Source organism: Lynx canadensis, chromosome A1, assembly GCF_007474595.2.
Source record: "Lynx canadensis isolate LIC74 chromosome A1, mLynCan4.pri.v2, whole genome shotgun sequence".
In the NCBI taxonomy this organism is placed as follows: domain Eukaryota; kingdom Metazoa; phylum Chordata; class Mammalia; order Carnivora; family Felidae; genus Lynx; species Lynx canadensis.
Window position 1 is genome coordinate 88,458,677 of NC_044303.2, and position 16,677 is coordinate 88,475,353.

The 16,677-nt window shown below is 57.0% G+C and overlaps 3 protein-coding genes across 7 annotated transcripts in view; 2 read left to right on the forward strand and 1 right to left on the reverse strand.

Annotated features, from left to right (window-relative positions):
* Window positions 1-7,988, reverse strand: part of SNAP47 (synaptosome associated protein 47) — a 51,401-nt gene extending 43,413 nt beyond the window's left edge. The window contains exon 1 of one of the 3 annotated variants that reach the window (XM_030315497.1): window positions 7,852-7,985. The gene's annotated coding sequence lies outside the window, so the exon portion shown is untranslated. Of the gene's footprint in view, window positions 1-7,851 lie in introns of all 3 variants that reach the window. The other 2 variants (XM_030315513.1, XM_030315506.1) reach the window with 2 other exon arrangements.
* LOC115514199 (vegetative cell wall protein gp1-like) lies at window positions 1,563-7,133 on the forward strand. The gene is made up of 4 exons (XM_030316027.1): window positions 1,563-1,646; window positions 2,152-2,235; window positions 3,928-4,013; window positions 5,657-7,133. The coding sequence occupies exons 1-4, from the start codon at window positions 1,563-1,565 to the stop codon at window positions 7,131-7,133; spliced, it is 1,731 nt and encodes a 576-aa protein (XP_030171887.1).
* A 242-nt stretch (window positions 7,989-8,230) lies between the features above and the next one.
* On the forward strand, window positions 8,231-15,333 carry JMJD4 (jumonji domain containing 4). Of its 3 annotated transcripts, XR_003968844.1 has the most exons (7): window positions 8,231-8,581; window positions 8,682-8,847; window positions 10,843-10,968; window positions 11,177-11,444; window positions 11,834-11,980; window positions 12,436-12,806; window positions 15,274-15,333. XR_003968844.1 is itself a non-coding variant. In XM_030315526.1 (6 exons), exons 1-6 carry the CDS (start codon window positions 8,317-8,319, stop codon window positions 12,742-12,744), a joined length of 1,281 nt encoding a protein of 426 aa, XP_030171386.1. In that variant the 5' UTR covers window positions 8,231-8,316; the 3' UTR covers window positions 12,745-12,876. The 3 variants fall into 3 exon arrangements, 2 of the variants coding, with proteins under 2 accessions (XP_030171386.1, XP_030171397.1); XM_030315526.1 differs by lacking the exon at window positions 15,274-15,333 and having other exon boundaries at window positions 12,436-12,876; XM_030315537.1 differs by lacking the exon at window positions 15,274-15,333 and having other exon boundaries at window positions 11,834-11,932; window positions 12,436-12,876.
* Window positions 15,334-16,677: the final 1,344 nt, after the last annotated feature.

The window sequence follows — 16,677 nt, forward strand, 5'->3', positions numbered from 1 at the left end:
AGGGTCCATGGCTGGACCTGACTGAAGGGCAGAAACCCCTGGAAACGGCCACCCCAGGATCCCTCATGCATACACTGTTTTGGCTGTGATGACCCCCACCTCCCCCCACACATTCCTGACAAGTTCCTGTACTAACATTCTCCACTGGAAATGTGCAGAAACTGACTTAATACCATAAAAGAAAAAATCCCACAGAAAAACTTTTCCCTTCTTGTAAGGCCCGCTAACTTCACAAAGCTCCATGTAATCGACAGGCTATGCATACAAACGTACACGTACAGTTTCATACAGTTACAAGCAGCAGGGGCGCATTGTTCACACCTACAGTTTGCATTTGCTAACGAAGGGCAGAAAGTCACAAACAGCAGATGTGAACAACCCCTGAAGGACACGCAGTCCGCCCCTCACTGAACAGATAAGGCACCGAAGCCGGGACAGGAAGAGGACCTTATGCAAGCTCAGGCCACAAGCACGTGATGCTGACTTGGCCAGAGTTGGGCTTGGGAATGCCTCGTCCAGCTCACTTCTGGGCAAGGGTCCCCCGTACCATGGGCTTCTACTGCTACCCTCTGTCTTCACCCCTCGCAGTCACAACATGGCCTTCCCTGTGAAATAGGGAGAACAAATAACTAATGTCATCTCTTAACAACACACAGGGAGTCCCTGCATCCCGGCCACGGGCCACAGGCCCTGAGGAAACAACACTGGCTTCGGCCTGGGCCCGTGGAGCTCAGTCCACTGGACCCCTGTGAACATCTTCACTGAGTTGTACCTTAAAGACCCGGACTAGAGCAGAACGGCTGGACAAGACAACAAAGCCACGTGTACTGCACGGAGCTGCCCACTTACAGAGAAACACAGTGAGCGGAGAGTTGGCAATGCTCCACCAAATACAAACTGAGCTAACGCAGACTAAACTCCACAGCTCACAGGTGAAGGTGTGGTGACATATGGGAAGGAAGTCTTATCGGAGGATGGCACGGCAGGACAGCCAGTGGTTCCTGTGACGGCCAGCTCTTGGGGCAAGGACAGCATTGTGCTCCTAACCCAACTTAGGGAACACTCTGGGGCTGAATGTGTCTGTCCAGCTCACCCTGCTGCTCACAGTTCTGTGGGTAGCAGCCTTCATTGAACACCGTCAGACACAGATGGCAGATGTGGTCCTGGCCTAGTTAACCAGTGTGTCGGATAGGGGACTCAGGAAAGTCCATCGAAGCTGAGATGGTACAGAAACCAGGGGCAGGCACTTCCAGGATGTAATTCTCTGCATCTCATGCCAGCTTTTGTCCCAGGCGCTTCTTCTCATAGTGGTGCAGGGTTGTCCCTCCTGATTGAGACACCATCTGCTGCCTCCTGGCCAGGATTACAGGACACTGTCCCCTTGGAGGCCTGCTCACAGCCCCCTGGGAGGCCCATCTCCTTGGCCACATGGTGAGTGCCAGACCAGGGGAGCCTCAGCACTACAGGTGCACCTGACAAACGCCAACCTCATAGTGCGAGGGACCCAGGTATCCACGGTCCCAACCCTCTGCACAGACAACTGAGTCATGCTCCCGAGGGGCATGACCTGTGAGCGTTCCCAGCAGCCCTGCAGCCATGCTGGGATGGTGCGCAAGGTCACCATCTGCAGCAGACACAGCCAGACAGTGGGAACTGGAAAACAAGCATCTCTTCACCAGACTTCTGTCCCCACCAAGAGGGCACTCCCCTGACACTGACCCAAACACAAAACAGACTACAGAGCGCTGGTGGTGGCCTGGAGCTCTGGCAGGACAGGAAAGTCAGGTGCACACACCTGTGATGTCCTCTGCAGGTGACCTGCTAGTGCCCTTCCTCCACGAGGCCCCTGCTGTCATCCGGAACATGGATGGCAGGCAAGCCTCTACTCTCAGAACCAGGGACGACTAACATGATTTTGGGATATTGAGACCAAGACTAAGGTTGGAGGCCAGGCACCTCAGCCCTGCCATGGAGCCTGTCACTGTACTGGTCAGCACCTGGGGCCAGCCTGACCCTAGTCCTCCAGCAGCCAGGAGCCCCCCCCAAATCGGCCCCTAGTCCCCACAGTGTGCAACCCACAGGGAGTCCCTGTCCATACATAGACACCGTGTGAGCCCCGCTGGAAATCCCTGACCACGGCTGCCGGCCCAGGAGACACCCCACGAGCACCGCATGAGCCCCACTGTAAATCCCCGACCACAGCTGCTGGCCCAGGAGTCACTCCACGAGCACCGCGTGAGCCCACGCACGCCTTCTGTAAACAGTGACTGAGGCCGGTACTGCATCGTCAGGAGCTCGCTCTACCAACTTCATGGCTCCTGCTGGGCCTGTTCATCTGCCAGTAAAATAACTGAAGACCCCAGGACAACTCCACCTCTCAGATATGCTAGAATTCACTCAGGGAAGAGCAAGGGAAGAGGAAAGAACAGTCCAGAGGAGGAGAAACCTCACTGCCTACTGGGAGCAGCACTCAGGGTGGATGATTCTGAGGATGATTCCAAGGACGCAGCAAAAGGAGAAACCCGCAGCCGGCACCCCTCCTTCCTCATGTTCCCATGGTTCTTCCCCGGCAGACAGAGTGGACAGGGAAGATGTGGAGGACCCAAGTGAGAACAGCACTCCCACACTGGCCCTCACTAGTCTGTGCGAAGCAGTGCCCTTGAGAGGCCAGGCCTCCCTCTCCTGCCCTTGATCCCAACCCTATGCAGCAACACCAGCCTCCTTGCCTTCTGACCAAAGGCCAGACAGTAAATACCCTGGACTCCGTGGGCACTGGTCACTGTCACAAGCACCCCGCTCTGCCGATGGAAGCAGCCAAGACACCACAGCAACAGAGGGGCGTGGCTGTCCTCATGGACAAAATAGGTGGCTGCCAAGCTTGGCCAGTGGGCCATAGTGGGCCCACCCTGACCACAGCACTGCCCATAGCACTGCCCATAGCTCCAATCAGAGCACTGCCCACAGCTCCGACCAGAGCACTGCCCACAGCTCTGAGGAGCTTGTGAATGATCCTACATGCTGACAGGCTCAGTCTACCCACCACAGAAGGCAAACATCACAAGGAGGGTGCCTTGGGCACAATGCTGGCACACCTTGGCCCTTGGTAAATGCCTGCTGAGCGAACTACAAATCACCTCATGTGGCAACATTGACCGCATCCACCATGGATGACTTTCTTCCTTCCAGGTCCTGACCTGGGTCTCTGATCTGTGCTAAGCTCCTGGAGTCCTTATTGCGTCTGGAACCCATGGGGACCTGTGCTGACCTGGGAAAGCAGCAGAACTGGGGATGCTCGTGGGGACAGATGAGTGGGCACGTGGGTGCAGCGTGCGACGCTCAGCACTTTATGAGATACGCTATTGTGCATGGATAACTCCCAGGGCTTACATCAGACCTGTGCCCTGGACTGACACTCAGTATCAAGTAAACACCCTATTTTTAGTTAGTTTCCAAAGTAACAGGACCAGCGACATTTTACACAAGTTCCAAGGACTCTTGGGCACAAGCAGGTCTGGAGTCAGAACAGTGGGAGCAGTGTCTCTGGGCGCCGGCAGCCGCCTTTTCCATTACCTTTACCTCCTGCTCCTTAGAGGCTCGTGCTTTCAACCCAGAGGTTCACATGTGCTGTTTGGGGGTGTCCCGCGGCAACAACGTGGTCTATTCACAGGGCGTGTACCATCCCTCTAACGCTGCAGGCAGAGAATGAGGATTTGTCCTCATTCCCATGACATTTCCCACCAAGTGCTAACTTAAACTCCCCCTGCAGCCCTCCTCTCTGGCTGTGCACAGTACATCACTGGGCTGCGTTCAGGCTGGGAGCAGTGCCCTGCCCCAGGCCCAGGAATGTGCTCTTCCCACAGTTCCCCAGTGATGCCAGGCCTGCCATCTGGGGGCCTTTGAGGGGCACAGCCCATGTTCTGGCCCCAGCCCTGCTCTCACGCCTGCTGCCACAGCCCCATTGGTGCAGCGGTGGCAACACTGACCACACCAGAGGGCCACCACATGGACTACAGGTAATAGCACAAAACTCCTACCCTGACTTACAGGCTCAGTTGTGCAATCAGACCTGGGGAGCGTGTGGACCTGCTAGGCCAAAGCCTCCTCTTTCTTAGGAACTTAGTTGCAACCTCAGAGCTTCAGCCGCAAACTTAAAGCCGTATTTCCTAAATCTTCAAACAATCACAAACACTCTGTTTCCCACACTATCCCCAAGTGCCTCCCAAGGTCTGCAGCCACAAGTGAAATCCAGTAATTAAGGACCAGGGAGCCAACAGATGGCAAGATTTTGACAGTACACAGTCAAATTTTTGCAAAAGGGTAATGACAGCATAAGCTTACACATGTAACTTTTCATACGTATGAAACAGACTGTGGGTGTGGGTGTGTGTGTGTGTGTGTGTGTGTGTGCGCGCGCGTGTGTGCATACAAGGAGAGGAAGAAAGAATTAAAGAACAAATGCATACCTGCAAGGATAGCTCTATATCAAAAAGTTTTTTAAGTCTTATCTGGATAGGATCATAAGTGATTTTTTTTTCTTATTTTGAGAGAGAGAATGCACACAAGCAGGGCAGGGGGGCAGAGAGAGGGAGAGAATTCCAAGCAGGCTCCACACTGTCAGCACAGAGCCCAACACCAGGCTCAAGCCTACAAACCCTGAGATCATGACGTGAGCTGAAAGCAATACTCAGATGCTCAACCGACTGAGCTGCCCAGGCACCCCATGGGTGATTCTTTTCCCCCACATGAATGGCCCCAGGTGTCCTTGCTGATGGCCACATGCTGACCTCAGGGCACAATGAAGCCGAGTGGGAAGCCGGCACCACACACACAGAAGCACACGGCTCTTCACACTGCTCTACTTGCCACAAACACTGTCTACCACCTGCCCCACCTCCTCGGTGTTCTCAGCTCCCACTGTGGATCCCACTTCTACCCGGAACTCAGACTCACCCCAGCTCATTCTCCTCCTGCTCCCCCTCCTCTTCCTTTCCCCACTTCTGGTCCTCCCTGTTCTCCTTCTGGGTAAGCTTCATGCCACTTGGGAAGAATCCCCCTCAAGCCCTCCTCCAAAGCTCAGAGTCCCAACATCCCCAGAAGCTCCGTATCCCACCTGTAAAGGTAAGCAGGGTGGCATCTTCCTCATTTAATAAAAGAGAGACACCTGTCCCTCCTCCTTACACAGAGAGTCTCCTTCCTGCAGGAATGAGACAAACCCAGCATCCAGGTTTTACAAGGCAGTCACCAGCTGCCAACTCAGAGCTGTAAACACACACCTGCAGAACAGAATCAGAAACTTCTCACCAGGTTCAAAAGACCAAGGAGGTGCATCTGCTTTTCCCTCAAGGAGATGAGAGCTCTAATTGTCCTTTCTTCTGCTTTTACCGTGTGTGACACGCGTTCTGCCCAACTCTATACTCTCTTGCAGACTCTCTATGTACGTGTAATCTGCCAACTTCACATAGTAACAAACCTACAATCTTTCTTTCCATGTTGATGTGGGTAGGTTTGCGTTCACAGAACATTTCTTTCTCCAATATGCTAAGGCCCTGACTTGTCACCCCTTCCCACGTCCCCACTCAGAGGATCCTCCATCTCAGACCTACTGGTGTGTGCAGCCTCAAATCCTCACTCTTGATCCCCCACACTTCCATTTCAGGCACCTTATGCCCCCATCATGCCCTCCCGGCCCTCACCATCCCAATGGGTCCCAGGATTCCCTCCTGGCCCCCAGCATCCTGTCCAGGCCCCCATCACCCCCCGGGCCTCCAGTATCCCCTCCAGGTCATTACTCCCTGGGCTCCCAGCATCCCATCCAGGACTCCATCACCCCCTGGGCTCCCAGCATCCCCTCCAGGCCATTACCCCCTGGGCCCCCAGCATCCCATCCAGGATTCCATCACCCCCTGGACCCCCAGCATCCTGTCCAGGCCTCCATCACCCCCTGGGCTCCTAGCATCCCATCCAGGCCTCCATCACCCCCTGGGCCCCCAGCATCCCATCTGGGCCTCCATCATCCCCTGGGCCTGATCAACCCCCGGGCTCCCAGTATCCCATCCAGGCCTCCATCACCCCCTGGGCCCGATCAACCCCTGGGCTCCCAGTATCCCATCCAGGCCTCCATTACCCCCTGGGCCCCCAGCATCCCATCCAGGCCTCCATCACCCCTTGGGCCTCCAGCATCCCGTCTAGGTCCTCACTCTCTGGGCCCCCAGCATCCCATCCAGGTCCCCATCACCCCCTGGGCCCCAGCATCCCGTCCAGGCCCCCATCACCCCCTGGGCCCAGCATCCCGTCCAGGCCCCCATCACCCCCTGGGCCCCCAGCATCCCATCCAGGCCTCCATCACCCCTTGGGCCTCCAGCATCCCGTCCAGGTCCCCATCACCCCCTGGGCCCCAGCATCCTGTCCAGGCCCCCATCACCCCCTGGGCCCCCAGCATCCCATCCAGGCCTCCATCACCCCTTGGGCCTCCAGCATCCCGTCCAGGTCCTCACCGTCTGGGCCCCCAGCATCTCACCCAGGTTCCCATCACCCCCTGGGCCTCACATCCCCTCCAGGCCATTAGCCTCCTGGGCCCCAGCATTCTATCCAGGTCCCCATCACCCCCTGAGCCCCAGCATCCCCTCCAGGCCATTAGCCTCCTGGGCCCCAGCATTCTATCCAGGTCCCCATCACCCCCTGAGCCCCAGCATCCCCTCCAGGTCCCCAGCATCCCACCCAGGTCCCCATCACCCCCTGGGCCCCAGCATCCCACCCAGGTCCCCATCACCCCCTGGGCCCTACATCTCCTCCAGGCCGTTACCTCCTGGGCCCCCAACAACCTATCCAGGTCCCCATCACCCCCTGAGCCCCAGCATCCCCTACAGGCCCCCATCACCCTTGGACCCCGCATTCTCACCAGGCCATTACCTCCTGGGCCCCCAGCAACCTATCCAGGTCCCCATCACCCCCTGAGCCCCCAGCATCTCCTCCAGGCCATTACCCCCCTGGGCCCCCAGCATCCCCTCCAGGCCATCACCCCCTGGGCCCCACATCCCCTCCAGGCCATTATCTCCTGGGCCCCCAACAACCTATCCAGGTTCCCATCACCCCCTGAACCCCAGCATCCCCTACAGGTCCCCATCACCCCCTGAGCCCCCAGCATCCCCTCCAGGCCATTACCCCCTGGGCCCCCAGCATCCCCTACAGGTCCCCATCACTCCCTAGGCCCTGCATTTCCTCCAGGTCATTACACCCTGGGCCCCCAGAATCCTGTCCAGGTCCCCATCACCCCCTCCAGGTTCCCAGCATCCCCTTCAGGTCCCTATTATCCCCCCGGGGCCCCCAACGTCCCCTCCTGGTCTCCATCACTCCCTGGGCTGCTGTATCCCTTCTAGGTACCCAGCATCCCCTCCCGGTCCCCCAGCATCCCTTCCAGGTACCCAGCATCCCATCCAGGGCCCATCAACCCCCTGGGCTCCCAGCATCCCCTCCAGGTACTCACCCTCTGGGCCCCCAGCATCCCTTCCAGGTCCCCCAGAATCCCTTCCAGGTCCCCCAACATCCCCTCCAGGTTCCCAGCATCCCCTCCAGGTCCCTATCACCCTCGGAACCCCAGCATCCCCTCCAGGTGCCCAGCGTCCCCTCCTGGTCCCCATCACTCCCTGGGCCCCCAGCGTTCCCCAGGGCCCCACCTCTGACCCCCATGCCCCTTCGTCAGCCCAGTGCACGCCCCACCATCTCCCCTGGTCAGTGGCGCGCTGGGAAGAGGAGGGGTTCTCACCGCGACAGCAGTGGAAGGCGGGACTGTGCCGCGGGAGGTGTGGGCGGGCTCCGGCAGAGGCCCAGCCGCACAGTGCGGGCGCCGCTTACCTGTGTCACCCGGGAGGCGCTCAGACCGCGAGACTCGGGTCTGGCGCGGCTTGACAATCTCAGATGCGGGAGGGACCAGATGCTTCAGAGGTGCTAAGGGACGCCCCCGCGCCTGCGCAGAATGAGGCCCGCAGGCTGCTACGCGCATGCGTCCAGTGTCCGGCGCTCCCTGTTTCGTACTCGGGCAGGAACTCTACCCGCATGCTTTTAATTCCGCTCCGCGGCGCCGGGCCGACCGTGGGCTCTGAGAGCCTGTGCGTCGCGATTTTCGCTCCGGCCGGCACGGAGGCCGTGAGCAGCCGGTGCCCCTAACGTCTGCTCCGGAAGTAGTTTCAGCAAGTACTTCCGATCACTCCCAGTCTTCGGGCCGGACAACGGGAGGCGAGAGTCCGGGCGTACGCCCCTCACCGGGCAGCGGCGGCCTTTGCGCCGCCCGCCCCGCGCGGACGCCCAGCCTGTGCCGGAATGGACAGAGAGACGCGCGTCTACGCCGAAAATCATTTCCGAGGCCTGCAGGGGCGGCCCCCAGGCGGCGCCTGCCCGCCCCCCGGCTGCGTGGACTTCATCGAGAATCCGGACTCGTTTTCCTACGCCGACTTCTTCAAGGGCTACCTGCTTCCCAACATGCCGTGCGTCTTCTCCAGCTCCTTCACCGCCGGCTGGGGCAGCCGCAGGCACTGGGTGACGTCCAGCGGGAAGCCCAACTTCGAGCACCTGCTTCGGAAGTACGGTGAGGATCGGGGGCCGGCAGCCGGCGGTGGGAGCGCGTACCGAGGGCGGTCGTCTACGGAGAGCCTCGGAGGAGTCAGTGCCGGACCCTGTTGTTTCAGGAGACGTCGTCGTGCCTGTTGCCAACTGCGGGGTCCAGGAGTACAATTCGAACCCCAAAGAACACATGCCGCTCAGAGACTACATCAGCTACTGGCAAGAGTACATCCAGGGGGGCTATTTCTCTCCTCGGGGCTGCCTCTATCTCAAAGACTGGCACCTGTGCAGGTAAAGGGGCGCTGCGCGCGCAGGGGCCCCGTTTTACCTGTACCTAAACGAGCCCTGGTTGCACACGGGGGGCAGCTCATCTTCTCCCCAGTTAGGGATTTTGTTTCGGGGGGGGAAGAGGGGTAGGGAGAGAAAGGATCCCAAGCAGGCTGCACGCTCAGCGCAGACCACAACACCGGGGCTGGATCTCGCGGTTTTGGAATCACCCACCACCTGAGCACAAATCAAGACTCTCGACGCTCAGTGGATTGAGCCAGCCAGGCGACCCGCCCCTAGCCAGGGTGTTTCGGCACGCACAGACCTGGCTCTCTTCCGCGGTTGGAGGCGTCCTCTTCAATCACAGGGTGGGTGACTGTGAGGAATGTGGGCTCCCGCGGCCACCTCTTCTGCTTCACGTTTGCCCAGAACCCTCTTTGAGGACTCCACCCTCTCTAGCTGGCAGGTAGTACTCAGCCTTCGCCTTTCCTCTCAGGTGCCACTAGGACTGGCCTTCCCTTTCCAGCCCTGCTTTTCCAAGTTAGGCCAGTGCCTGTCCACCTTGGACTGGGAGTTTCCAGTCTCCAGCAAGTCTCCATCACTGACCAGCAACTCTCTGTCTGTAAGGAGGCCTGTTGTGGTCTCCCCACCTAGCACTCGTTTCTTTCCCTGGGAGTTCTGACATGCATGGGCAGCCTCGTCCCATCTGCTGTGTTCCCACTCTCTGAGGTCGTCCTGGGGTTTTTTGGTCCCTTTCCCCTGCTCAGGGGTGTGTTTTTCACAAGCATCGACCATTGTACTCAGACCCCAGCGAGCAGCACAGGGCACAGAGTGGGTGTTAAGTTAGTGTCAGATGGATGAGTGAATGACTGAATTCTCGTTTTGCTGGTGTGGAAAGTAAGGTTCAGAAAGGTAAACTGAGACTAGATTCGCTCCCTTGAGGTTCCTGAGACTAATCCAAAAGTGCACTTGGCAGCAGCATGCCCTGGGTGCTTTCTGCCCCAGTGCTGCTTGTTCCTCACAGACCAGACACAGGTCCTGGCCCTCAGGGACTCCTGTTCCAGCAGCACGTATGGACTTGTAGACCCAGATGCTCCCGCACTGTGGATTCAGGCTTCCAGTAAACAATAAGTGAGTTTTCTGGTGTGCGTTCTAGGTATTGCACGAGAACTTGTTCGAGAAACTTGTTCAGTGATTATATGGTGGCTGATTTTGGCTGAGTGTCACATATGGAAACCCTGGAAACCATAGAAGAAAGAACCAAGCAACACTTGGGTCAGGCAGGCAGAGGTGGCCATCAGAGACATGACATTGGAGCAGGGTTTTGAAGGATAAGCAGGAGTCTGATGGCACATAAAGGCATGGCCGCAGAGGGAGTGGCCGGTGTTCTGGGTAACTACAGGTGGTTTGGGGCTCCTGGGGTTCCCCCCCTCGTGGCCTGTGACCATGAGAGATGTGTGAGTGGCTCCAGAAGCTTGTTCCAGCATGTTGTTGGGGGGGCTACCCACTCCCTTGGGCTGCTTTGGTGTGCTCTTGTGCCTGGGGCCCCATCAGCTTGGTTGTGGGATCAGGTTTTTGGACCAGAGGGATTTGGAGTGTTGAGAGGTAGGAGAGAAGGATCTCAGCATATATGGGCCTGTGGTCTCGCATCCACTCAGACTGGAGGTCACTGGTGGGGTGAAAGCACAGAGGTCCCCAGACTCTGGAAAGACAGGGTGATGCAGATGAGGCATCTGGAGCCATAGCCCAGCCAGAGGGTGAAATCCTAGAAGTGGTGCTGGAAAGTTCTGGAGCAGTCAGGTCCCTGCCTGTGTGGTCGATGCGCCCCCAAAGCCATTTTACCTGCTGTGACTGTGGTTGGGCCATGGAGGCTATGGTCATCTGGTGGCTGGACTGGCTCTGGGTGGTCAGTTGGCACTGGCTGTGGAAGGCAGCTCGGGGTTACTCATCATTCCAGAATGCTTAGGATCTGGCATCTTGTTAGCCACTCCTGCCACAGCCCCCTGCCACCCCCTCCAGGGACTCATCGTCGGAGGACGTCTTCACCTTGCCTGTGTACTTCTCATCCGACTGGCTGAACGAGTACTGGGACTCTCTGGATGTGGACGATTACCGCTTCGTCTACATGGGGCCCACTGGCACCTGGTACAGTCTGTCCGCTTCCTCCCTCCTGCTGGCACCTCGTCCCCTCTGCTTCCCTGCATGCGGTCCTGAAGCCCATCCACTCCATGAGAGCCCCTGTTTCTGACCAGTTTAACCCACTTCTCCCCCCCGGGGCTCTGCCTGTGGCCGTCCCACTGGAAAGAACCAGATGGCACCCAGCCAAGAGGCACTAAGGGGATGTTTTGCACAGGTCACCGTTTCACGCCGACATCTTCCGCTCCTTCAGCTGGTCTGTCAACATTTGTGGGAGGAAAAAGTGGTTCTTCTTTCCTCCAGGGCAGGAAGAAGCCCTGCGGGATTGCCATGGTGGCCTGCCCTACGATGTGACCTCCCCTGCACTCCTTGACCGCCGTCTGTATCCCACTCGTGAGCACTGCAGCCCCCCGCTGGAGGTCACGCAGGAGGCGGGCGAGATGGTGTTTGTGCCCAGTGGCTGGCACCACCAAGTCCACAACCTGGTAGGGTGGGCACACCGCATCCCACATGCCTGCAGCATGGCCCAGACGGGCCAGGGAGACACGTCCTGGGGTCCTCCTGGTGTGGCTCCCGCCCCAGAGAGTCCGTCTCCCCCTGTGACTGCCCCTTGGCCGGCCCACCAGTCCTCACCCCTGGCATGTTCTCAGATGCCTCTCCACAGAGAGGGTTTAGGCCCACCTCTGCTGACCCCATCCTGTCTAGGAGAGCCTGCGTGCAGGCCAGGTTCCACCAGCCCGCTCTCCCTGCTGGCACCTCTGGGACACAAGAGCAGCCCTTTCAGGGCTGGGGAGGGCTGGAAGGACCTCCAGGCCGGGGGAGGGGCGGTACCTGCCCTGGGCTCATGGGGACACCTCTGCCTCACCCCTCCCAGGAGGACACCATCTCCATCAACCACAACTGGGTCAATGGCTGTAACCTGGCCAACATGTGGCACTTCCTGCAGCAAGAGCTCTGTGCCGTGCAGCAGGAGGTCAGTGAGTGGAGGGACACCATGCCTGACTGGCACCATCACTGCCAGGTAGGCCAGCCTGGACAGGACGGGGGTGTGGGAAGTACTGGGTGGGGCTCCGCAGGGCTGCAGTGGGGACTGGGGAGGGGACTCCACAGGGCTACAGTGGGGACTGGGGAGGGGCTCTGCAGAGCCATGGCTGCAGTGTGGGGAGGGTGTGGGGCAGCCCCCAGGGCAGCCTATATTCTCAGAGGGGGCTAGAGCTGTGGTCTTGGGGGCATGGTAGCCTCTAGGTCTGCCTGTGTGAAGGTCCCTCTGGGCCTGGGGCAGGTCACTGGGGTTTCCAGCTTGCAGGACTCAGACCCATCCCATTGCTGGCTGACCCCCAGTCATCTCTGTCCCCATCCTCGAGAACTGGGCCAAGTCTCTGGATCCTTTGTGGTCTGGGCCCTGCCCACAGTCAGCAGATACTTGCCTGGAGCTGTGAGCAAGCTGTGGCTCACTGGCTGCTCCTCTCTGGCCAGGTCATCATGAGGGCTTGCTCTGGGATCAATTTTGAAGAATTTTACCGCTTCCTCAAGATCATCGCTGAGAGGAGGCTTCTCCTGCTGGCGAAGGGAATGGGCCCTGATGAAGTGGAGGGTGAGGGTGGCGAGGGCACCGTGCTGGGCCCCCAGCAGGCTGCTTTCGACATCGGCCGGATTGCCGAGGTGCTGGCGTCCGTGGTGGCCCACCCAGACTTCCAGAAAGCGGACACTAGCATGTTCTCGCCGCAGCCTGAGGAGCTTCTGAGGCAGCTAGAGGAGGTCGTGGTCACCACCACGACTCTTTAATGCATGCTGCGTGGATCAGGTACCCCATGACGTGACAGGATTGTGGGGTACCAGCATGGAGGGTAGGTGGTCTCCTCTGGTGTGCCTTCCGGAAATAAAGCTCCACGCTTCTATGTAGCCTGGGACACATCACCTCCCACTGAGCCTTGTGGCCTCCAGTGTCCCAGGCATGGCTCCTGCTCTTAAGGGCGTGATAGCGTCCTGGCTGTCCGCTGGCCTCCCTGGGGCCCTGATGCCTGTGCAGAGGGTCCAGGCTCCTGGTCCTGAGGTTCAGCCAGGGCTGAGTATTCTGGATCCAGTGAGGTGCTGGGTGGGAGGTGTTGATAAGTGAGATCTGCAGCAATAAGGCTGGAGTGTGCTGGGGACTCAGGTGGGGGCAGAAGGTGGCTGGGATTCTCGGTGCCCCCGGCCTTTTAGCAAAGACCAGCCTGCAAGCCCACAGGCCTCCCGTCCACGGCAGCGTGAGGCAGCCGGTGTGTCTGGCAGGGTATGTGTGAATGTGCATCTTCCCCTGGAGCAAGCCCTTTCTTGTTGGCGGGGACTGGGGCCCAGGGCAGCCCCCAGGCCAGGGCTTCTGTCTCTGTCCCACACTAGAGCCACTGTTTACACAGAACCTGCCTTCCCTCTGCAGGCCTGTGCCCTGTCCTTGGCCTCACGCATGCCCCCAGGAATCACTGTGGTGCAGCACTCGGGCACCACTCAGGGTCTGTGGGTCTGCTGGGTTTTATTTCTCTCCTGCTTGAGACAGCCCTGCCTTTTCCCATCAGGGGTAGACCTGGAGCCCAGCGAGGGCTACATGTTTTCATCTACTCAGACTCTACCTCTTTTGTAACTTCCATCAGATGCCACCTCCTGAGTGAACCTCTCTCCTTCCCAATCAGAAGTGTCCCTTCAGTATTTCCCTGGCACTTTGCTAACTCCACATTGCATGTATCTATATTTATTACTGATCTCCTCTAGCTGACTATAAGCTCCTAAGAGTCAGGAGCTTGTGTTAACCATCTTGAACCCCCACAGTAACTTTGTAGAATCTTGTACCTACCAGATGCTGAAAGGTGTGTAAAGAATTGAATGGAGCTGAGGACCAGCAAAACTAGATGTTTCTACTGGCCATTTTGGCAGCTCTCTGATGGTACTTAGCAGTGCCCCTTAGTATAAGCACACTCTCTCTCTGCACATAAAACAATAGACTATGAACCTAAAGATGTTTTTTTCTACCTTTCTTGTATTATGAGTCCCACTTTGATTCTGGAGCAACTCTACATGTATGTGTGTACCATCAAAAATATCTATGCCCCACCAGCCAGGAGGTGTATAGGCAGAGATGGCACTGGTAAAGTTAATGTGAAATCAGTGGAAATTTTCTGTATTAGCATTTTGCAGGTTTGGGACTCTCCTACTTAGGTAACTATGGATAAGTACTTCCCATGGTCTCCAGGGCCCCTGTGACCCTCTTCCACCCTTCACTCATGTTTGTCATCCTAAGCCACCAAACAAGCAGAATGTGGTTCAGAGCACGTCTGCCAGGCAAAAAAAGTTCATCGTTGCACCCTGTGGTCTATTTGAACTGCATGCTCACCTGTGCCATTCAGTTTTCACACCTGTGTGCCACTTAACAGGGTGGTAGGGTTCTCCAGAGAAATGGAACCCACAGGATCTACCTAGAGCGAGAGATGGTGAGTGAGATGTGTTGACACTGTACCCTTTGGTCCAAAGCCTGGAAACTCAGGAGGGTGTGTGTGGCAGCCTGGAAGCAGAATTGCTTCTTTGGGAAACCTCAGTCCTTGCTCATAAGGCCTTGAGCTGATTGGGTGAGGCCCACCCACACTGTGGAGCGTCATCTGCTTTGTTGAGGTGTGCAGAATTAAAAGTTAATCATATCTGAGAGATGCCTTAACAGTGATATCCAGCCTGGCGTTGGACCAAATGGGTGGGCGCTATGGCCTGGCCAAGAGGATGTGGACCTGACCACCAATTACTCCCCATTGTTCCCTTGCCTCTGACCACCCACCCTGACATTGAGCACCTTGCCCAGCTGCTGTGGGCAGTCGTACGGCCACCCTTTGTGTACTCCTTTGCACCGGGCCCCCCTGTACTCTGCCGTTGGACAGTCATGTTTGCACGCTTCCCTAAGTGTTTTCCAGCCATGTTTTGGCATGCTGACTAAACCAGTGTGCATTCACTGGGTTATTGAACAGTTGCCCCTTGCACCCTTGTTCCATACCATCAGCTTCCACCACAGGAATGCCCACTCTGCCATTTCTTTGCTCTTTGCACAGCCATTATTTGCCATTTCGGTCACCTTTTACACACTTGTGCACAATCCACAGTCTATGCTTGTGTGTTTTCTTCTCCAGCTTTCACCCCAGCACATCCTTCTGCAGTGCTTACCACTTGCTCCTCCTGTGCTGTCAAACATTTGATCCTAGCACACCCACTTGGTGCTATCAGACCCTGTCGCACACTTCCCATTCAGGACCCCTGGACTGTCCCAGGCCAGGTCATCACTTACTGTCATTCTCTTTACAGCTCCCTCCATAGCCACGGTGTGCCATCAGATACTCGCTCTGCAGACCCATGACCACTGCATGTGTGATCGTTCATCTGGCGTCCCTTGCGTGGTAATTCTGGATCTTCCAAACCAAGAAGTGCCACATGTGACAATTCTGGACCATCCAAACCAAGAGATGCCACATGTGAGCAGCTTCTTGCTCCATGTTGTTCTTTTTTTAAAGTTTATTTATTTTGAGAGTGTGAAAGAGAGGGAGAGAGAATCCCAAGCAGCCTCCACACTGTCAGCACAGAGCCCAACATGGGGTTCAGTCTAATGAACCTTGAGATTATGACCTGAGCCAAAAACAATCAGATGCTTAACCAACTGAGCCACCCGGGTGGCTTATGTTGGACGATCTGCACACTCCTTGGGCCTGGCAGACGTGAGCCCTGCTGTGTGTGTAGGTGACACTTGCAGCCACTGGGGAGGAGGGGATAACTCAGAATTGCCCCCTAATTCACCTAGCTCTTGCTTCTGTAGGCTGTCTGTTGGGATGCTACTGGAAGTCTGTGACGGGACACACAGGAAGTTATGTAGGGCCTTGGAGGCTTTCTGGCATGTCTGGTGTAGCCCTTCAGCCTCTGGTCTTGGGGAAGGATATGGGAGGGCACTCCAGTAAGCTCAGGGCAGTGTGTTTCCCACGGATTGGAGGCATTCTGGTATTGGTAGGGGAGCGACTGTGGTGCCCATGGATGGTCATTTCTGGTGACACCCCTCACCTGTCAGGCTACCTCTTTCAGCCTCCTCATGGGAAATGTTGGCACTCCTGTCACATAACCAAGGCACAGGCCTTGACCAGAGTGACCATAGTGTCCCCGTCTAGGGCATTTCTGGAGTAAGCTATTGTGCAAGGCATTGTGGAGATGCTTATGGGATGAGGCCCAGCTGTAGCTCTAAATTCTGCATCACAAACCTTTCCCCTGGACAAGAAGCCAGCAGGAAAAGGAATTCTGAGGTCAGAGACCACCTCCCAGGAGGTGTTAAGTGTAGGTAAAGAGTGGACCATGGGAGGTCCTTGGGGAGGCTTGCAGAGGCTAAGTCCTGCCTGCTCTCAGTACATTTACTAATAACCTTTCTCTGGCCTCATCCTTTCCATATTGTGTTCTCCCTTGCTTCTGGCTTTTGTTTTGTTTTTACGATTTTTCCCACTATGGGCTGATGGAGTTCCAGAGTATGACCTTGAAAACTGTTAATTTCTCAATCCTTGTCAGAAATCTCAGCAAGAGAAGCAGAAGTTCCCCTCTTCCTCCAAATTGTAATAATACAGCTACTGTCCTGGGAGAGGCAACAGTCCTGGCAAGGGCTGTATAAAGACTCCCAAACTTGAGTGGTTGTTCCCATACCTGAGAACGTACCTCTGACCGCTAAATGCCAGGAAT